The sequence below is a fragment of the Arachis duranensis genome, chromosome 3 (assembly GCF_000817695.3).
Source record: "Arachis duranensis cultivar V14167 chromosome 3, aradu.V14167.gnm2.J7QH, whole genome shotgun sequence".
NCBI classification, from domain to species: Eukaryota; Viridiplantae; Streptophyta; class Magnoliopsida; order Fabales; family Fabaceae; genus Arachis; species Arachis duranensis.
The window spans coordinates 22,082,473-22,100,918 of NC_029774.3; the positions used below are offsets into that span (position 1 = coordinate 22,082,473).

Consider the following 18,446-nt stretch of genomic DNA (forward strand, 5'->3'; position numbering starts at 1 on the left):
TAGTCTACAGATTTGAGTTCGTACCATTAGGCGATCCAGAGACATGGCCTGCTTATCCGGGACCGACATTGATTGCTAACCCCGCCTTGCGGCGAACGTCGAAAGGTCGCCCCCAATTGACCCGATACCTCAATGAAATGGATTAATGAGAAATGCGTGGTCCTCGAATGAGCCGTCTCTGTGGCAGACAAGGTCATAGTTGGAGTCGATGTTCTCAGCGTGCTGGACCGAGTGGAGTTGGTGATGATGCTAGTCTCTAGATCTTTGTTGGTTGTTGTGTTGTTATTAGCATGGTTCTGAAAACCGGACCGGATCGGCCGATTCAACCGGAAAAACAAAAAACCAGTTACCTAGCCGGTCCGGGTAACCTAAAAAACCGGATGGCAAAAAACTGGTTAAAAAACCGGTTAACTTAATGGTTTTGAGGTTTGTAGTATTCATTTTTTTAAGTTAATTTTATCAGTTAATGTCTGTATGCGTTGTCGTGTTTGTAGTATCAAGTTTGATGTTAATTTTTGTGAGTTATTACAGCTGACAGTTTCTAAGATGATAATTTCAAATTTGATATAATAGCCTTACGAAAGGTTAATTAAAAATTACATTAACTTAATTTCGAAACCAAAATTTAAAGTTTGATAAGGCTTACAAAACATTAATTGAAAATTAAACTTAATTACGAAATCCCTGCTTACTTCTTTCGAAGCATCCAATTAAGTCCTTTGCTTATCATACCCTGACTGAAATGCGATAGAGTAAACCTATCACATGGATTCTTTTCTGTCCGTAGGTTATATGGATGACCTTGAGTTGAATCATCGACAACTAGGGTAGCCGACCCACCTGCCTTTGTCGGAGTAGATGCACCGGAGTTGTACTTCTCAACATCCTCATGCTCAAAAGTACTCGGCCAGTATATAGTAGATTGAGACGTGTAGTATTAAAAACCATATGCGAAGCGACGAAACCACTCTGTCAAAAATTATAAGATACCGCTTTGAAGTGCAACCAGAAATAGACCCTTATTGACCAGATTTTGGTGGTGTAGAAATAGTACTAAAACCTGCAAAATAATCCACACCAATATCAATTCACTGCTGTATATGATCATTTTCATCCTTATCAACAAAAATTTGCGATGGAATTTGTGGAAAGCCAACCTATTATTGTCCGGGCTGAATGTGTTGTTGCAGCTGCCTAATTCAAGTAAAAAGTAACATGGAAAAAAATATTATGAATTAACTTTATTAACGATGATTTATTAGATTGTACTTAATAGAAAAATGTATCAAATTTAAATATAAAAACGAGATATTCAATCATTTGTGTGAGAGATTATAAAATAAAATAATAGTGAACATGTATAAATAAATTAAATAACATAAAATTTGAATATTTGTAATTGAAATTTTTTGTTATTATTATTATTATAATATTTTTAATGTATATATTTATTGATAAATAATAAATTTAATTGATTGATTAAAGTTAAAGTTATAAATTTATTTTTCATAAAAATAATGAGTTGATTATTATTTATTGCCATCTAATTGAAATTGCTTATATGAGATTATTAAAAAAAAATAATGTAACTTAAATTTATTGTACGAGAAGTTAATATTAATTTTTATATAATACAAATAGATAAAAAATTTAAATTTTTTATTTTAATAAATGTATCATTATCATAGATGTATTGAAATTTTGCAGGGGATTCAGGAGAAACGGAGAAAGAGACCCCTCCCCAGGGAACGCTGACATTTGCGCGCCTTGTCCAATCCAAACCTCATTCCATGTCACTCCACGCTTTCAAGGAAACTCTACTAAGACCTTGCACCACAACCCAACAACAACAATCTTCTTCTTCTTCTTCTTCTTCTTCTTCTTCTTCTTCTTCTCTATCAATTTCTCAAAGCCAAACACGCCCTTACTCCTTTCTTCACGATTTCAGCTCCACAATTCGGTTAAGAAGCGAGAACCGGAAGAGAAAGAAGCTGATGATGGTGATGACGAGGATGGAGAAGAACAGGAGGAGCTGCAGGTGAAGAGGGGAAAATTCGGAATAGCTAAAATTTCACAATTTCAGTTTGATCACACTGGACCGTTTGAGCCTCTTGTCCTTTCTTCAGATGCAGAAGTTCCAGTCATTCAGGTTCCCTTTTACTCATAGCATTTTTACGTTTTTATGCAATTAATTGCATGCAGTAATTGACGTTGTTTATTGGGGCTTTCTTATTTATTCGTATATTAGTTCCAAGTTCCAATCTTGCAAAGTGTGCTCTTGGAACACATTTAATGTACGCTCGAGTAACATTCACAATCGATAATTTTCTGCTTTCATGTAATTTTTAAGCTTTAGAATAAAAATGTGTGATTGTAGATGTTCTTGGAGCAAGTATTTCTTGGCTGAATTTGTGCATTGGCATTGGCATTTATCAACTAGAATACATACTAGTATTTCTAGGGTTTATCAACGTAGAATACTTACTAGCATTTATCAACTAGAATACGTACTAGAAGTAAAACAAATCAGTTGGATGTTTACGGTAAATAGATTGCATAATGGCAGGTTCAAGTGGGTCACCTAGAACTAGAAGATTACGAGGTTTTATATTTGCTTTCGGATAGTCTATTCTTTACTTTAGTTTAGCATGTTTCTGATTGTGAACTTACATGTTTTTTGGCCAAAAAAGAAATGGTGTATGCTCATATGTGATTGAGTGGTGCAATATTTAGAGGAATTGCAGATAAAAATTTTGAAACACTTTGATAAATGATATTAGGAGTGTAGAGATTTGAAACACAATTGAGATATTTACTGTGAGGTGCTGATCACGATTTCAGGTTCCCGCAACTATAAATTGTAGACTACTTGAGCATCAAAGAGAGGGAGTGAGATTTCTGTATGGTTTGTATAAAAACAATCATGGTGGTATCCTTGGAGATGACATGTAAGTTACATCTTATCACTTGCTCCTCGCACTCTTTTGCCTTTTTTATCTAGTTGCATTTCTTTCTTCTGGTTTTTTCCTCTACTACTCTATGTGATTATTTCAGCACCATCAAATGCATTATATATTGAAAGGGGTGTGTGTGTGTGTGTGTGTGTGTGTGTTTGCAAAAATTCTGATTTTGAAAAATCTAACAGGTAGGGTTCTTTTACAATTCAAATAATGGTTTTTTTCTTTTGGTTGTTTTGTCCAATCACATGCTCATAAAACAATGGTCATGCATTGATATTATATTCAAATTTTAGCGCATGACTGCATGCAACACTGTTAATATTGAGAACCCTGTGAAAAATTTCATTTTTGCTCATGGGCCTGTGTGAAGTACATGTCATGACTTCTCCTTAGAATATAGATCACAAGAACTGGCAGCATCTTCAACATAAAATGATATCATCTTTTTAAATTTTATAAAGATAAGATTTGTGTTTTAAGTGTTTTTAATTTCTTTCGTAAAGTGCTTTCTGTTTATAAAATTTCAAGGAGGTAATGAGATATTTCTGTTTAGTTTCTGGAGCCTTTTACAAAAGAAACAGGCTCAATAGTACAAATAGCTTCCACAAAACTAATATATGAAAGGAAATAGTATGTTTTCCTCCCAAATCGTTGATTTCCTCTTATTATTTAACTAGGTAAACAAGCACATCTGTTAGTAATGGATTTGTTCAAAAATATTTTGGACAGCATAGCAGTGCTCTTCATCTAATTCACTCATGTCTGCCCTCTTGTCTATATCTTCTGAGTTTTCTTGTTTAATTTATAATACCACATATATCATGATTCAGTCAACGCCCTTTGAATTTTAAATTTCTGGATCTTCTATTTTGTGTCTATATACTATTTATACTATTTATAGAGTGTCATACAACTATAATTACCGAGTTGAGGTTAATTTTGAGTGTATTAAAATTTCAAACAGGGGTCTTGGAAAGACCATTCAAGCAATAGCATTTCTTGCTGCTATCTTTGGTAAGGAAAGAGACTCTATGCTGGGTGAAAATGACGAAGAGAAGAGAGACCCTGTATTGATAATCTGTCCAACTTCTGTCATTCATAATTGGGAGAGTGAGTTCTCTAAATGGGCTAATTTCAGTGTTTCCATTTATCATGGTGCAAACCGGGATCTGATACATGAGAAACTAGAAGCAAATGGAGTGGAGATACTTATTACAAGTTTTGACACTTACAGAATTCACGGAAGTTCCTTGTCAGATTTCGAATGGGGCATTGTGATTGTTGACGAGGCTCACCGGCTTAAGAATGAGAAATCAAAACTCTATAAAGCATGTTTAGAAATTAAAACCCTTAGACGTTATGGTCTTACAGGGACCATAATGCAAAATAAGATAATGGAGTTGTTTAATCTCTTTGACTGGGTTGCACCTGGATCACTTGGGACACGGGAGCACTTTCGTGAGTTCTATGATGAACCCCTTAAACATGGTCAGAGGTCATCTGCTCCTGACAAGTTTGTCCAAATTGCTAATAAAAGAAAACAACACCTTGTGAATGTTCTTCATAAATATTTGTTGAGAAGGACAAAGGAAGAGACAATTGGACATCTTATGATGGGGAAGGAAGATAACATTGTGTTCTGTGCCATGAGTGATTTGCAAAGACGTGTTTACAAGAGAATGTTACAGCTTCCTGATATCCAATGCCTTATAAACAAGGACCTGCCTTGTAGTTGTGGTAGCCCACTTACACAAGTTGAATGTTGTAAGAGGACAGTACCAAATGGAATTATTTGGCCTTACCTTCACCGAGATAACCCTGATGGTTGTGATTCATGCCCTTTCTGCATTGTCCTTCCGTGCCTTGTCAAGCTTCAACAGGTTAAACTTAATCTTTGAGATATCTTTGCCTATCTCTTGCATAAATTCTCTTAAAAGCTACTTATTCACACCGTTGGATGTCTTTCAACTTTATTTTTCATAGGAGTTTCTGCGTTCTAGGTTTTAATATTTATCATGGTTCAACTCAATAATACAGATTTACCTGGATGTCATGTTCATGATGCTTTGTTACTTTATTTAATGTTTCCTATTCATGTGTATTTTTTTTTTGTTAAATCTTTTTTCAGATAAGCAATCACCTTGAGCTGATTAAGCCAAACCCCAAAGATGACCCTGAGAAGCAAGGCAAAGATGCAGAGTTTGCTGCTGCTGTCTTTGGCTCTGATATTGATTTGGTTGGCGGAAATATGCAGAGTGAGAGTTTCATGGATCTAAGTGATGTGAAACATTGTGGAAAAATGCGAGCACTTGAAAAACTTCTGTACTCATGGATTTCACATGGTGACAAAGTTCTTTTGTTTAGCTATTCAGTGAGGTGAGTACATAGTACACCCCTCAAGTTATGTTTGTTGTTTGATACTTTTTCTGCTGATTTAAGTTAAGATGGATATGGCACAACAGGGATTGAAATTTTAAGGGACTTGAAACATGCATTTTAAGTTTCCATTAATAGAGTAAAGCTAACAATTAGAATCCCCAGGATCAAAGAGGCTTGGAACTAAAGGGGCACAATAGAATAAGATAACCTAAGCGTTGGCAAGCTGCAGAATGCTCATTAAAAATGCTGTAGTAGAATTTCTCCTCATTGCGGCATTTAGTACCAGCTGTCACAAGTATCTAACTGTGACAAACATATGCTAGAATTACTCATGTACCCTTCTAGAGCTTGCAGATCAAGCTGCAAAATCTCTACCTATGAATATGGTTGTACACACTAGTTGAATCATAATGAAAGTGTCACAATTAGGTCAATCACTCGCTCTATCTGCAGAATTCTTTAGAATTCTCTTACACATTTTCAAACTTAAATTCATAACTATAGATTGTCTATTGTAGAGTGCTCCCTTGTATGTATTGTTCACGGGCCTTATTAGCATGGCATTTGGAAAGCTTTGCATGAACATCATTTGCAGTAGAAAACTGCTGTTTGCATATGCTTATATTTTCCTGTTGAATTGAACTTAATTATCTTTTCCACTTTCCAGGATGCTTGACATACTGGAGAAATTTCTCATACGGAAAGGCTACTGCTTCTCAAGACTTGATGGGTCTACTCCGACAAATTTGCGCCAGTCTTTAGTTGATGATTTCAACTCCAGTCCTAGCAAACAAGTATGTCTCAAACCCAATGATTGAGTGAGCAGTTTTCCGATTCAATTTGTGCACTCTTATTTATTATTTTAGGTATTTTTGATATCAACTCGTGCCGGTGGGCTTGGGTTGAACCTTGTCAGCGCAAACCGGGTTGTAATATTTGATCCCAACTGGAATCCTGCACAAGACTTACAGGCCCAGGACAGGTCCTTTCGTTTTGGGCAGAAGCGACATGTTCTGGTGTTCCGTCTTCTTGCAGCCGGTTCGCTTGAAGAACTTGTTTATTCTCGTCAGGTGTATAAGCAGCAACTTTCAAACATTGCTGTCTCAGGAAAGATGGAAAAACGATATTTTGAAGGTGTCCAGGTACCAAATATATAATTATATATGCATTTAAGTTTTGCATTTCTTTTCACTTGATTTTGGTAGTTTTAAACTAGTTCTCATATATACCTCATTAATTTGCCTGTAGGACTGCAAAGAATTTCAAGGGGAGCTTTTTGGAATTTGCAATTTATTTCGGGATTTATCTGACAAGCTATTTACTAGTGAAATCATTAAACTGCATGAAATGGGAAAGGAACATCACAATACAATAGAACAGGAAAAAGAAAATCTTTTAGAAGAAACTGATTCTCTAAGATCGGCGTCTGACACTGAAATATGTGCTGGAACTGCAAGCAACGTAGCAAGTAAACCAGATTTTGAAGACCTTGGTAAGTTTAAAGATGCCTAAACTTAACTGAATTTCCATGTTTTTTCCCATTATAAAATCTGTTGTCACCAAGAAAACAGTTAAGTGATAACATGCAACCAAAACTAGCGTAACTTTTGGATGTTTGGTGTTCTTTCATGGTTAATTTCTGCTTTCTACAATGAAAAGAAGCAATAACTTAAACAAGACATAGGAAGATTACTTAATTGTTGCAAAAGCTCTTGCTGTGTACATCCAATCATAGCAATTGTAGCCTTTGTGTCTGTTAATGGTTTGAATCTTTCGTCAAAATTGAGATCCTCAAGGTTCAAGGCATCCTTAAATGATATGTCAGTTGACAATTTTAAGCTATTAATATTAAATGTGGGAATAAAGCTTCTATGGTTTATGGTTTTCTTAAAAAATTGAATAATGTTCCATGATAAATCTTGTAAAAAGAGCATATTTTTTTCAGGAATTGTGTATGCTCATCGAAATGAAGACATTGTCAACTGTGGACCTGTGATTCAGGGGAAGATAGATAGCAGCATCCCTTCAAAGAGTGATAGCTTAGTCAAGCCAAGCATCTCTTCAGTCAACCAAAGAAATAAACCAGATTGTGTACCTAAAAAACAGAAAGCTCCTTTGATTGATGAAAGGAAGAGAACCCAATATAGCCTGCTTGCACATTCTATGGGCATGGAAGAGCTTGCATTTAGCAAATGGTTACTATCAGCAACTCCTAAGGAGAGGGAGGAAGTGCTTCGAGACTTCAAGAAGAAAAAGAAGATGCCTAATGGTTAAAAGGAATGGTTCATATAGATGGCAAAACAAATGGTTATGTTGGATGTTGCTACGATTACAATATAAAAAACATTACTGATTGTAACATTATGTACAGATGGCAAATATAGAATACCACCCTTTTTTTAGTAGTTTAACATTTTCACAAAGTGAATATAAAAAATGTATCTTGTTCCAAAGGTTGTAGCTTTTGCGTATGATGAAACTTTAATTGTTACTTCAGGCTTAGGTTTCCTTTTCTCAAATTGAATATGCTCATTGCTAAATTTAACTCGTACATTTGATGAATCTTCACATCGAGCTTTGCGACTGGAAGGTTGGTAAGATTCCCGTGAATTATTTTTAATTTGATAATGCCATATTCAAAGATAGGAAATGGATATTATTTATTTATTTATTTATTTGACTTGGTCGAAATGAATAATGCTTCACAACTATGAAATGTGAATTGATCTTCGCTTTAATAATCGTTCCAGATAAATGAGATGGAATACGTTGATGTGAGGTTAAGACTTAGTAATCACACCATAAAACAAAATACACAAAAAAAGGCTATAAAATTCTGTTAATAATTAAAGTAGGAGAAACATCGCATTGTTCCTGTTAATATCTATGGACAGCTATTAAAATTCAATCATAAAGGTAAACTTTTTTAATCACACCCATTGCAACAACCAAAAAAAAGGGTGAAAATTCCAGCTCCATTAGTTAACCCCACACTCCTCATATTGGTTTATCCCGCTCCAATTTTTTACTCTAACAAGCATATCACATGCAATGATCACATATGCCACCAAAATTACATTGGCTAAAATATAAGAAGAGCTTCTAGCAAGCTACTCATTCTATTTGTGACTATCTTCTCTGCATTTTGAATCTGGAAACTGGTTTTGAAGGCTGAGAACCAGAAACCTGTGATAGGCATCATATATTTTAATAAATAAAGATAACACAGCATGTGATCATTATTACAATATAAATTACAAAATCAATTCTTTTATTTACTGAAACAACATAAAATCAATAAATCTACCTGTGATGAAGTTGAACTTTGTCCATTTGAGGTTTTAATATTCTCAGTATGCTCTACGATGGAGCCTGTAAAAGCCTGTAGAATATACATATATTGGAGAAAGATAAAAGCAGCAAACCATTTAGTTATAGAGCAAAGTGAGGTGAGGGTACAGACTGTGAAGTACCGGCCACCAATAGGAAAGGGATTCATTTGTTCTAGGAGTTACAATTATCCAGTTATGCCGAATTATATTTTAAATTGTATACAATTTTTTGCAATTGATCTACCTAGTGACATCTTTAATTCAATGACGAGAGAGTTAAAATTCATGATAAGTTATTTGATAATGTATGTGTATCCAAACTTACTTTTAGTGAAAGTGAATCCTAGCAATGTATATAAAGGGTAAACATACCTTGTGGCTATCAAATGATGGTTGTGAAGGTTGGTGTTGAACCTGCAAAGGAAAAAATAATAAATATTAAGGACCAGATCAATAAATAAATAAACAAATAAATCTTGTGCTCATAGGGTGGAAGAAATCAATGAAGATCACAGACTGAGCTGCAGAATAAAGGCCACAGATTAAGCAAAAAGGCCATGTCAGTAAATACTCCTAATAACCATGTGGAGCAAGCTCATCAAGAAGCGAGAATTCTGTTATTTATTATTATATAAGAGAGATCAGAAAGAACAAAACCAGAATATAATTCAGGACATAGTGAACAATGCTAACATTGCATGTTACTTAGGACTAGAGAATACACATGAATCGATTATGAATGACCAGGGAATCAATATAGCCCACAAGACAGCATACAGATATGATAAGAATTTCATCACAAGACATACATACCTCACTTTTCGATGCAGTAGCTGCTTTAACTTGCTTCTCTTCATGGTGTACGAGAGGCTTCTCGATATGATCAACAAATTTCACCTTTTTAGCAGCATTCTTCCCCTCTGAATTCAAATCAAGAATTAGCCCAGAATGGAGGCAACTAGCACGGATATTAATTTATGATACACATAACTAGCAAACATGTCTATGCCCATAAAATGAGAGAATTAAGAGATTATTGAAATTGAAGACCAACCTCTAACATTTGATTGCAAATCCAGGCTTGCAAACTGCATTTTGAAAATCAGAATGCAAAACCATGCTCTCTTTTAGCTGAAAGTTATATATCATATATATATTAAACATATGTAAAGCTGAAATAAGGAAATAGGAAGATACTAACTTACATTCAACTGATCAGCTACATCAGGATGGCAATGCTTTTCTACAGACTTGGTTGCCATACTTTTATTGTTAGCCTGGTCCACTGGTGGTGCGCCTTTATGGAAGTCCTATTTGGGCAGTAAGAAAATGAGTAATAAGTTATCAAAGTCCGATGTGTTAATATTCTCTAACTAATATTTATAAACCAGAATTCAACAAATTCTAATGTTTGGTTTTCTGTTAGGAAAACTCCTAAACCAAAGTTTGGGAATAAACTTATTTCTTGTAGCTTACAACATTCCAGATTATGATTTAGCAGTCACAAGTAAATTGAAACACTATTAATCAAGTTATTACTTCTGAATTGCGGGGTTCGTTATCAACAGGTCTTTGATATGATATATCATCAACGTCCTCTGTAGTTTGCTCATTTTTGCCATTGTCACCGCCACTTTCTGCAGCAAGCTCTTCTTTCTCGAGTTCATCCATTCTGGACAGCATTCGAGCATATTCATCATCGGGTTTAGCTTTTTCAAGATCAGGAGCATCTTGCTTCAGTGGACCTGAAAAAGGAAATTAGCATTTCATTCAAAGATACACCAACAACAACAATAAAAATAAGCCTTGCCCCCTAAATGGGTCGACTACTAGGAAGAAGTTTAAAAGTACAGTCATCGATTTCATGCTTTGTTTTTTAGTCTTGCATGTGAAACAAAGTATAATTGTATAAATAAAAGAAAGATAAACCCTTTTCAGGAAGCAACATTAAAAGGTAAAAGAAAACCACGAAAGTACCGGAATCAATGAAAAACTTATGATACAAAAGTATATTAAATAACCACGAAAATAAATTAAAAGGTGCTATAGAGTTATCTGACTCTAGAGAAGGGTCAGTATGAATGTGTAGTAGGTAAGGTTAGCTTGAATTTGGCAAGAAGCTGATTTTACAACCAAAACTTCGAGTTAACTACTGACCTTTGCACCACGGCTCCAAATTTAAGAGTTTTGGTAGTATTGCAAGTCTGTCTCATCTAAAAATAATCTTAGACCTTGTAAAGCAGAAAAAGCCATGAACATACCTGATTTAGTTTCCCCTTTGTGAGAATCTTCTATATAGTCTTCCCTTATCTCCACAAGACCCTCCTGTGCCAAAATCAAATATCATCACAGCAAATCAATCAGTTAAGAAAACTTCATGAACACTTTCATATGCATGCATGATGAAAGCACAAGACGGATCAAGTCCCATTAAAAATGTATCAAAAGAATATATTTGCTTTCAATGTCATATGCTAAGGAGTAATGCACATTACATTGCACCAGAGGTCCACATTTCCCAGCTTTAAAATATTAAAAACAAAATTAACAAATCAAATAAAAACAAATCCTTCAAAATTATAATAATAATAATAAAGAAAAAATATGCATCAACAGGCTCAACAATGCCTTTTAACTCCAAACTATACATTAGAAACGCACCGCAGCTTCAGCAATTGTTTGACCGAAAAACATGGCCTCTGCTTGAAGGTCCTTGATCATGGCTTCCAGAGAATCAAGCTGTGAATCTAATCCCTTCCCTCTCCGTTTCAATATCTCAGTGGTCTGTTTGGAAGTTCTCTCTGCATAATATCCTTCTCCCAAAAGAACCTACGAATCAAAACAAAACAAAACAAAACCACTTCTCAAACATGGAAAGCAAAAATGTAAGAATTGAACAAGGCAACAACAGAACCAAGTACGTAAGATACCAGGAACTCATTGGTGTGAATCAACCGACCGGGAAAAAACGCTGCTTTCCCAAACGGAACCTGAAAACCCCAATTCCGAAAATTTGAAACTTTATCTACATCGACATCATAATATATATAAAAAGAGGAAAGGTCATTTACCATGATGTCGTGAGAAAGTTCTTCAGGGAGCTTGTGAACGAGGTTGATGAGGTTGTTGTTATCGTCTATGAAACCTAGCAAACGGTCGAGCTCGGCGCGCTTCTCGGCGATGGCGTATTGGACGCGGTTGGCAGCCTTCTGCGCCTCCCCGACGGGGAAGAGAGAGGCCAGTGACGTCACCGTTCCTCTCCTTGTCTCTTCCATTGCTGCGCCTTCTCTCTCTTCACTGGGAGTGGCCACTCCGGTTGATTTCAACTGAGAAAAAGAAAAAATAAATAAATAAATAAAACACAGTTTTCGAACCGAACCCTCTATCCTAAATTTTAAATCCTCAATTTAGTGTTTTTTTGGTGACTGAACCCTCAATTTAGTGTTTGTTTGACCTATTAAATCAATAAATTTTTTTTTTCAGTAGATTAGTTGGTCATAATTAAATAAAAAAATTAAAATAAAAAATTCAATAATTAATCTTTACATATAAATCATCTAATTAATTAAGTTCAAACAAGTAGTTTTGACTTGATTTATCTCTTCGCGCCACTACTTCAAACAAATTTTTGACTCAACGCGTAAATATATTTAACTGTTTTTTTCATGTGGATTTCATTTCTTTTTTCGAATTTTTTTAGCATTTTTGCATCTTTACATTCTGTTTCATCTCTGTGTTCTCTATGTTTCTCTTCTTTCTCCTTGTTCTTGTCATTCCATGCGTTCTCTTTGTTCAAGTTTAATGTTCTTTTATGTGATTTGAAGATTTGGATCGAAATTTTTGAAATCAAACTATGAAATCTAGTTTGAACAGGTATTTCGTTGTCGAAGATAATGAATGATTCAAATTCAGACTGTCAACTGAACCAGAGCGAAGTGGATTATTGTTTTGAATCGAATCAAATGGCTGAGGTATTGTTCGATTCTAATTAATGTAGTTCATTAGGTGAATAATGTTTTTTTTTTTTGTGAAAACTGATGTTCATGGTTGATGTTTTGAATTAAATGTAATGTAGGAGTTCAGAGTCTGAATTATTATTGTGATGAATTATTATTACCATTTCATTTCTGTTTCGGTGTATTTCGACTATAAATTAGTGTATTTTGAAAATACTTTTGGTGTATTTTTAAATTCATACTTTCAATTGAACCAGAGAAAATTGTATTATTGTTTGAATCAAATCAAGTGGTGAGGTGTGGTTTGAATTTGAATGTAATGTACGAATTTTGAATCTAATTTTATTATTTTGATGAATCTATTTCGGTGTATTTTAGATTCTAATATGGTTTATTTTGGAATAATTTCGGTATATTTTCAGTTTCTGTGGGATGTTGATGAGCAATTTTTTCCAAAAATTGGGATGACTTTTAACACGTTTGAAAAAGTTGAAAAATTCTACAAATATTATTCTAAACTTGCAAGTTTTTCTATGAGAATTCGATGCACAAATAAGAAGGAAAATAAAATTAAGAACCAATTGATTACATGTACCAAAGAGGGAAAATGAAAATCGACCATATCTCCAACTGAGAAGACAAATCCCTCAGTTGGATTAGATTGCCCTGTAATAATTTATATACATATGTTGAAGAAAGTTGGTGTTTGGGTCATTTTGAAGGTTGTGTTGCATCATTCACATCTGTGTTGTCCAAATTAAGTAGAAATGCTTAAACAACATAGGCAATTAAGCATGTCTGTACAACGTACAACAGAGAATAACGAAAAAGTCGAAATTAGAACAAGAAAAACATATCAATCATTTGTTGCAGCAGTAGGGTGTCATCATGAATTAAGTTTTATTGAAAAGGATATGAAAAATTACATCATGAGAGAAGTGCGAAATATTTCAGAACTAGAGGATGCAAAAAAATTTGGAAAATACTTATTAAGAATGAATGAGAAGAATCAGAATTTCTTTTTCACGCTTGAACTCGAGGTTGATCAATCAATTAAGATTACTTTTTAGGCTGACGTAAGAAGCAGGGCTCCCTGTGTAGTTTGGAGATGTTATTTCATTCGATACCACTTACAATACAAATAGGTAATATGCTGTTCTGGTTTATGTATTTTTTTTAAACCACTTTCGGTGTATATGCATATCTTTTTGGTGTATATATGATTTGTTTCTGTTTCGTTATATTCAGATATAATTTGATTTTTTGTTCTTTTGTTGGGGCAAATCACCACAGTCAGTCAACACTTCTAGGATATTCTTTGATGAAAAATGAGGATATTCAATCATCTAAATGGTTATTTGAATACTGGCTTTGTTGCATGGGAGGAAATACTCTGAAAGGCATTCTTACCAATCAATGCGCATCGATGCAAAGGGCTATTGTGGCTTGTATGCCCACAACAATTCACCGGTGGTGTATTTGGCATATCATGAAGAAGATCCCAAGTAAATTAAATGGCTACAAGCGACACAAAAAAATTGAACACGAGATGAGTCATGTTGTTTGGAACTCTTTTATAAAAGAATCATTTGATAGAAATTGGAATGATTTTCTTATGAAGTATGGTGTTTGAGACAATAAGTGACTTTCAGGTAATGGTGTCTTTATTAGGATTAACTGATGTTGTTACTTTTAGTGTGTGGACATTTATGTGTTTTGCTTGTGCAGTAGAAGTGTCAAACTATACGTCTTTCGGTGTATTTTGGTTTTGATTTACGTATTTTCTTATTTTGCTAGAGCTTTTTGAATATCGTCATTTATGGATTCTAGTTTATCTCGATCACCACTTCTGGGCCGGGATGAGAAGCACACAAAAGAGCGAGAATATGCATGCTTTTTTCTAACAAGTTTATTACAAGCAATAGCTCACTTATCTAATTTGTCAAACAGTATGATAATTGCTTAGAGAGAGAGAGAGAGAGAGAGAGAGAGAGAGAGAGAGAGAGGAATCATGTTACAAATCATAGGTTATCCTACCAAAACATATAACACTTATTAAAAATTAATGGGTGTCATGCTCAAATATAAATAGACCTTCAGGGTTTCGGTCCCCAAGATACCAAAGCTGCCTTTGTTTCTCTTTCTCCATCAAAAGAGTCACAATTTAGCCGCCTAGGGATACAGAAGGCTTTGGTTGAGGAATATCGAAAGAACCACAAGATCCAAATTCTTCCATCAATTTCTGACTCTTATAAGTAAAGGTATGCTTCCGCACTACAATATTTTTGGTGATTCAATATGGATTAAAGGTATGCTTCCGCACTACAATATTTTTGGCGATTCAATATGGATGATCTGGGTTATTGAAATTGATTTATTCCAACAAGTGGTATCAGAGCCATCCATAATTTGGTCATCAAAAATATTCAATTTTATTATTATTTTATTCGGTATACGTTGATCTTGCGTAGCTTACGTTAACATTATTGCACCGTAAAATTATATATATTGTGGATGAACACTATTCTTCTACGGTCTTGTCAATTTTTGTTGCACATATATAATATAGGAAACGTTTCAGGTACTCCAATGTACTTTATTGGAGTACTGGTATGCCATGTACTTTTAGGTTCTCAGTTATATTATTGTCTTGTAGTGAAGCGTTAAAAAACTTTATTATCCTCTGAAAGTGATTTAAAATTACCGAAATAGTCAGCTAAAAATTCTTCACAGCTTGCTTCTTGAATTTAAATGTTTGCAGCTTAAATAGCAAGATGCCAAAAAGCCTTATTGGCTTATAATGTTGCCTAAGTTGGAAGAATGAGATCGTTAACCATGTTGGTGAGAGCTAAATCTCCTCGCCTCTCCTCTGCTGTCCGCCCTTGATACAGCGGATTCGACGAGAGGTGTTGTGATCTACTGCTACAGCTGTTTGGGGTTCTTGGCCTTCTCGACCTTCTCCTTCATATCTGAGTGGTTGTTCTGCAGTTGCGAGAAAAGTGGAAAGCACAATTCAGCAGATGGTAATGTACGGGCTGCATAATTTTGCGCCATTGAAGGGCTTTCGAAAGGTATGTTCTTTATTTTTGGCAATAATTTTTGTAGCTGGTGAATTTTTCAGGGCTAGATTTAAGGTGTTGGAGCTTACCCAGGGAGATTAAATGTGTTGGCAATGTTATGTTGGATTATTGACATGGTGTGTACCCGGAGAAATTGGGTATGATCCTTTTAGATGCATTAGTTGAGTCACGTTAAAGGATTATACTGATGTGCAGTGGAGGATGGACTTTGGCATGTAGTTAGAGTCGTGGTCTGTTGAGAAGTAATGGTAGGAGTTTCTCAGTTATTCAGCAAATAAATGTAATTTTTTAAATTATTTACAATTGTTTTAGTTTTATAAACTTAATTAAAGAGTTAGTTTATTTGTTTATTCAGCACGTTAATTTTTTTAATTGCCAGGCTGAGAAGATTAAGAATAGCTGCATGTGATTTTAATGGCATCAAGTTATTTATTATCCATCCGGTTACCACTTTAAAAGAAAAAGTGTTAGTTTTTTTCTCTCCAAATTTCAATTCCAATTGGTTGGTTAATGTGCTTTACCGGTCTTCTGGTCTATTTCTTAATGGAAAATAGAATTGTTTTGTTTTACATTTGTTACGGTTTTTGCTACATCTGTATTTCTCAAGCCTTCATGCCAGTGTAGTTGTTAAAACTTACAAGATATTTTGGTTTCACAATCACTGTGAGTGAAGTTGTAGCACTTTTTGACCTATTTAAGTGCATAAGCAATTTGGTTGTTCATAAAGGACTAATAAGCAATAAGAATATAGCAAATTCGTTTTCCTCCTAGTGGCAAACGTAGTTGTGTTTATGACATTTATTTTGTCATCTTTATTTTATTAAGATATATTAGGTGTGCTTTTTTTATTTTTTGATATGAATGATCAAGGCGGGGTAGATGTTTGCATAGGGTGGGTTTTCCCGATGATGATGTAGTGAGGGTAAAATATTCCTGAAGCATTGAAATTGGAGTAGAAGCTCAGCGTTTCCTATGTTAACATGTTACAATAAATTGCTTTGTTAACAAGGTTGCATCAATTGGCCAGATTGTGACGGCGAGACTAGATATTATTGTTGGCTATGCAAATGTTGAACTTCTGAGGAACCACAAGTGAGGGAATCCTGTAGAAGAAGCAGCTGCTGCATATTAGAAAACAGATGAACAACATAAATCACAACCCGATATCAAAATCAACCAATCATGAATCGACGATACCAGACCCGGAAGACGGGCTTCTGAATGAGGTATATGATAGTGGAGGAATTACAGATTAGGATTATATTAACTTTTTGTCATTCTGAAGATGAATAGTATAAGTTAATATAAAAGTGGGTGATCGTACCGTTGTTAATTGCTGCAGGAGACACTTTTTGACATGAGCATCTTAGGAGACGAAGCAGAATTTTCGAATATGATGCAGACAGACATAGAGCCTCAAGCTGCTCAGGTACCAAGTCATGTCAGCATTGAATATGTGCTGAAGATGGAGTTCTTCACCCTTGGGGAAGCAAGAGAATTCTACACGAGTTATAGTAGGCTAAAAAGTTTTGCAATAAGAAAGAGTAAGAGGGTAAAAAATGCCAAAGGAGAGATTGTTAGTTACACTTTTGTTTGCAACAGACAAGGATTTAGGCACAAGAAGTGGTTAGATAAGCTGGATAGGAAAAGAGAGCACAAGCCTATAACGCGATGCGAGTGTGTAGCAGAGATGAGAATAAAGAAGAATCATAGTAATGAAAAATGGTTTGTTTCGCCGTTTATGGATGATCATAACCACACCCTACTCTTTAAAAGGTTTATTGCATATCTGCCTTCACACAGGAATATGTCTGATGCAGAAATTGCTCAAATGAATAGCATGAGGAAAGTTGGGATAAGCATTCCAAAGATATACCAGTCATTTGTAATGCAGGTTGGGGGCTTTAACTTAGTAAGATTTACTAAACAAGATATGCACAACGAGGTTCAAAAGCAACGTGCTTTGTAGAATGGAGATGTAAATGCCGCACTGCATTTTTTTGAAGATGCTGCCAGAAACGATGAGAAACTGTTTTGGAGGTATGAGGTAGCGGATGGTTCTCGTTTGTGTGACATTATATGGAGTGATGGTCAAAGCCAGGAAGATTATGAGGCGTTCGGTGATGTCCTTGCTTTTGATGCGACCTATGGGAGGAACAAGTATAACCTTCCTGTTATTGTTTTGTCCGGGGTTAATCGCCATAATCAGACATGCGTGTTTGCAGTAGCAATGGTTTCATGTGAGTCATAGGATTCGTACAAATGGGTGCTGAGACAATTTTTGGAATGCATGCGGGAAAAGGCCCCGAAGGTAGTCATAACTGATGGGGATCCTTCTATGAGGCTAGCTATTATGCATGTATTTCCTGATGCTCATTACAGACTTTGCGCGTGGCACCTACTAAGGAATGCCACTGCTCATGTCTCACAACCATGTTTCACCCAATTATTCAAACAATGCATGCTGGCTGACATAGAGGTTAATGAATTTGAAATACAGCGGGAGGCGATAGTTGATGAGTGTGGTGTTCGAGAGGTTGAATGGGTGATGGACCTGTATAGAAAGAAATTGTCATGGGCCACTGCATACATACGGGGCAAATTCTTTGCAGGTTTAAGGACAACCTATCGGTGGGAGTCGTTGCATGCTAAGTTGGGTGGGTTTGTGGAGAGTAGATATGGGATATTGGACTTTGTTACAAACTTTCAAAGATGTGTTGATTTCCTTAGAGACAAGGA

General features: G+C 35.2%; 3 protein-coding genes across 3 annotated transcripts in view; 2 read left to right on the forward strand and 1 right to left on the reverse strand.

Annotated features, from left to right (window-relative positions):
• Positions 1 to 7,858, forward strand: part of LOC107478213 (switch 2) — an 11,769-nt gene extending 3,911 nt beyond the window's left edge. The window contains exons 6-13 of the mRNA XM_021136707.2: positions 1,949 to 2,149; positions 2,842 to 2,948; positions 3,925 to 4,840; positions 5,089 to 5,336; positions 6,007 to 6,133; positions 6,206 to 6,481; positions 6,588 to 6,831; positions 7,285 to 7,858. Coding sequence (XP_020992366.2) covers positions 1,949 to 2,149; positions 2,842 to 2,948; positions 3,925 to 4,840; positions 5,089 to 5,336; positions 6,007 to 6,133; positions 6,206 to 6,481; positions 6,588 to 6,831; positions 7,285 to 7,613 — 2,448 coding nt within the window. The 3' untranslated portion in view covers positions 7,614 to 7,858. The remainder of the gene's footprint in view (positions 1 to 1,948; positions 2,150 to 2,841; positions 2,949 to 3,924; positions 4,841 to 5,088; positions 5,337 to 6,006; positions 6,134 to 6,205; positions 6,482 to 6,587; positions 6,832 to 7,284) is intronic.
• Positions 7,859 to 8,163: 305 nt separating this feature from the next.
• Positions 8,164 to 12,033, reverse strand: LOC107478108 (uncharacterized). Its single transcript, XM_016098243.3, has 11 exons — positions 11,743 to 12,033; positions 11,602 to 11,661; positions 11,333 to 11,500; positions 10,933 to 10,996; positions 10,211 to 10,416; positions 9,877 to 9,981; positions 9,726 to 9,759; positions 9,485 to 9,591; positions 9,044 to 9,085; positions 8,647 to 8,721; positions 8,164 to 8,525 (listed from the first exon to the last, which is right to left on the reverse strand). The coding sequence occupies exons 1-11, from the start codon at positions 11,944 to 11,946 to the stop codon at positions 8,469 to 8,471; spliced, it is 1,122 nt and encodes a 373-aa protein (XP_015953729.1). The 5' UTR covers positions 11,947 to 12,033; the 3' UTR covers positions 8,164 to 8,468.
• Positions 12,034 to 16,846: 4,813 nt separating this feature from the next.
• On the forward strand, positions 16,847 to 17,958 carry LOC107478212 (protein FAR1-RELATED SEQUENCE 5-like). Its single transcript, XM_016098352.1, has 3 exons — positions 16,847 to 16,933; positions 17,050 to 17,592; positions 17,677 to 17,958. The coding sequence occupies exons 1-3, from the start codon at positions 16,847 to 16,849 to the stop codon at positions 17,956 to 17,958; spliced, it is 912 nt and encodes a 303-aa protein (XP_015953838.1).
• The last annotated feature ends 488 nt before the right edge of the window (positions 17,959 to 18,446 follow it).

Excerpts from the sequence above, each read along its gene's own strand:
- LOC107478108 (XM_016098243.3), bottom strand. The coding sequence starts at position 11,946 with ATGGAAGAGACAAGGAGAGGAACGGTGACGTCACTGGCCTCTCTCTTC. Across the intron at positions 9,760-9,876 it reads ATGTAGCTGATCAGTTGAAT|TTTGCAAGCCTGGATTTGCA; the intron begins GTAAGTTAGTAT and ends TTCAAAATGCAG. Across the intron at positions 9,592-9,725 it reads TTTGCAATCAAATGTTAGAG|AGGGGAAGAATGCTGCTAAA; the intron begins GTTGGTCTTCAA and ends ATTTGAATTCAG.
- LOC107478212 (XM_016098352.1), top strand. The coding sequence starts at position 16,847 with ATGAACAACATAAATCACAACCCGATATCAAAATCAACCAATCATGAA. Across the intron at positions 16,934-17,049 it reads AAGACGGGCTTCTGAATGAG|GAGACACTTTTTGACATGAG; the intron begins GTATATGATAGT and ends TAATTGCTGCAG. Across the intron at positions 17,593-17,676 it reads CAAAGATATACCAGTCATTT|AATGGAGATGTAAATGCCGC; the intron begins GTAATGCAGGTT and ends CGTGCTTTGTAG.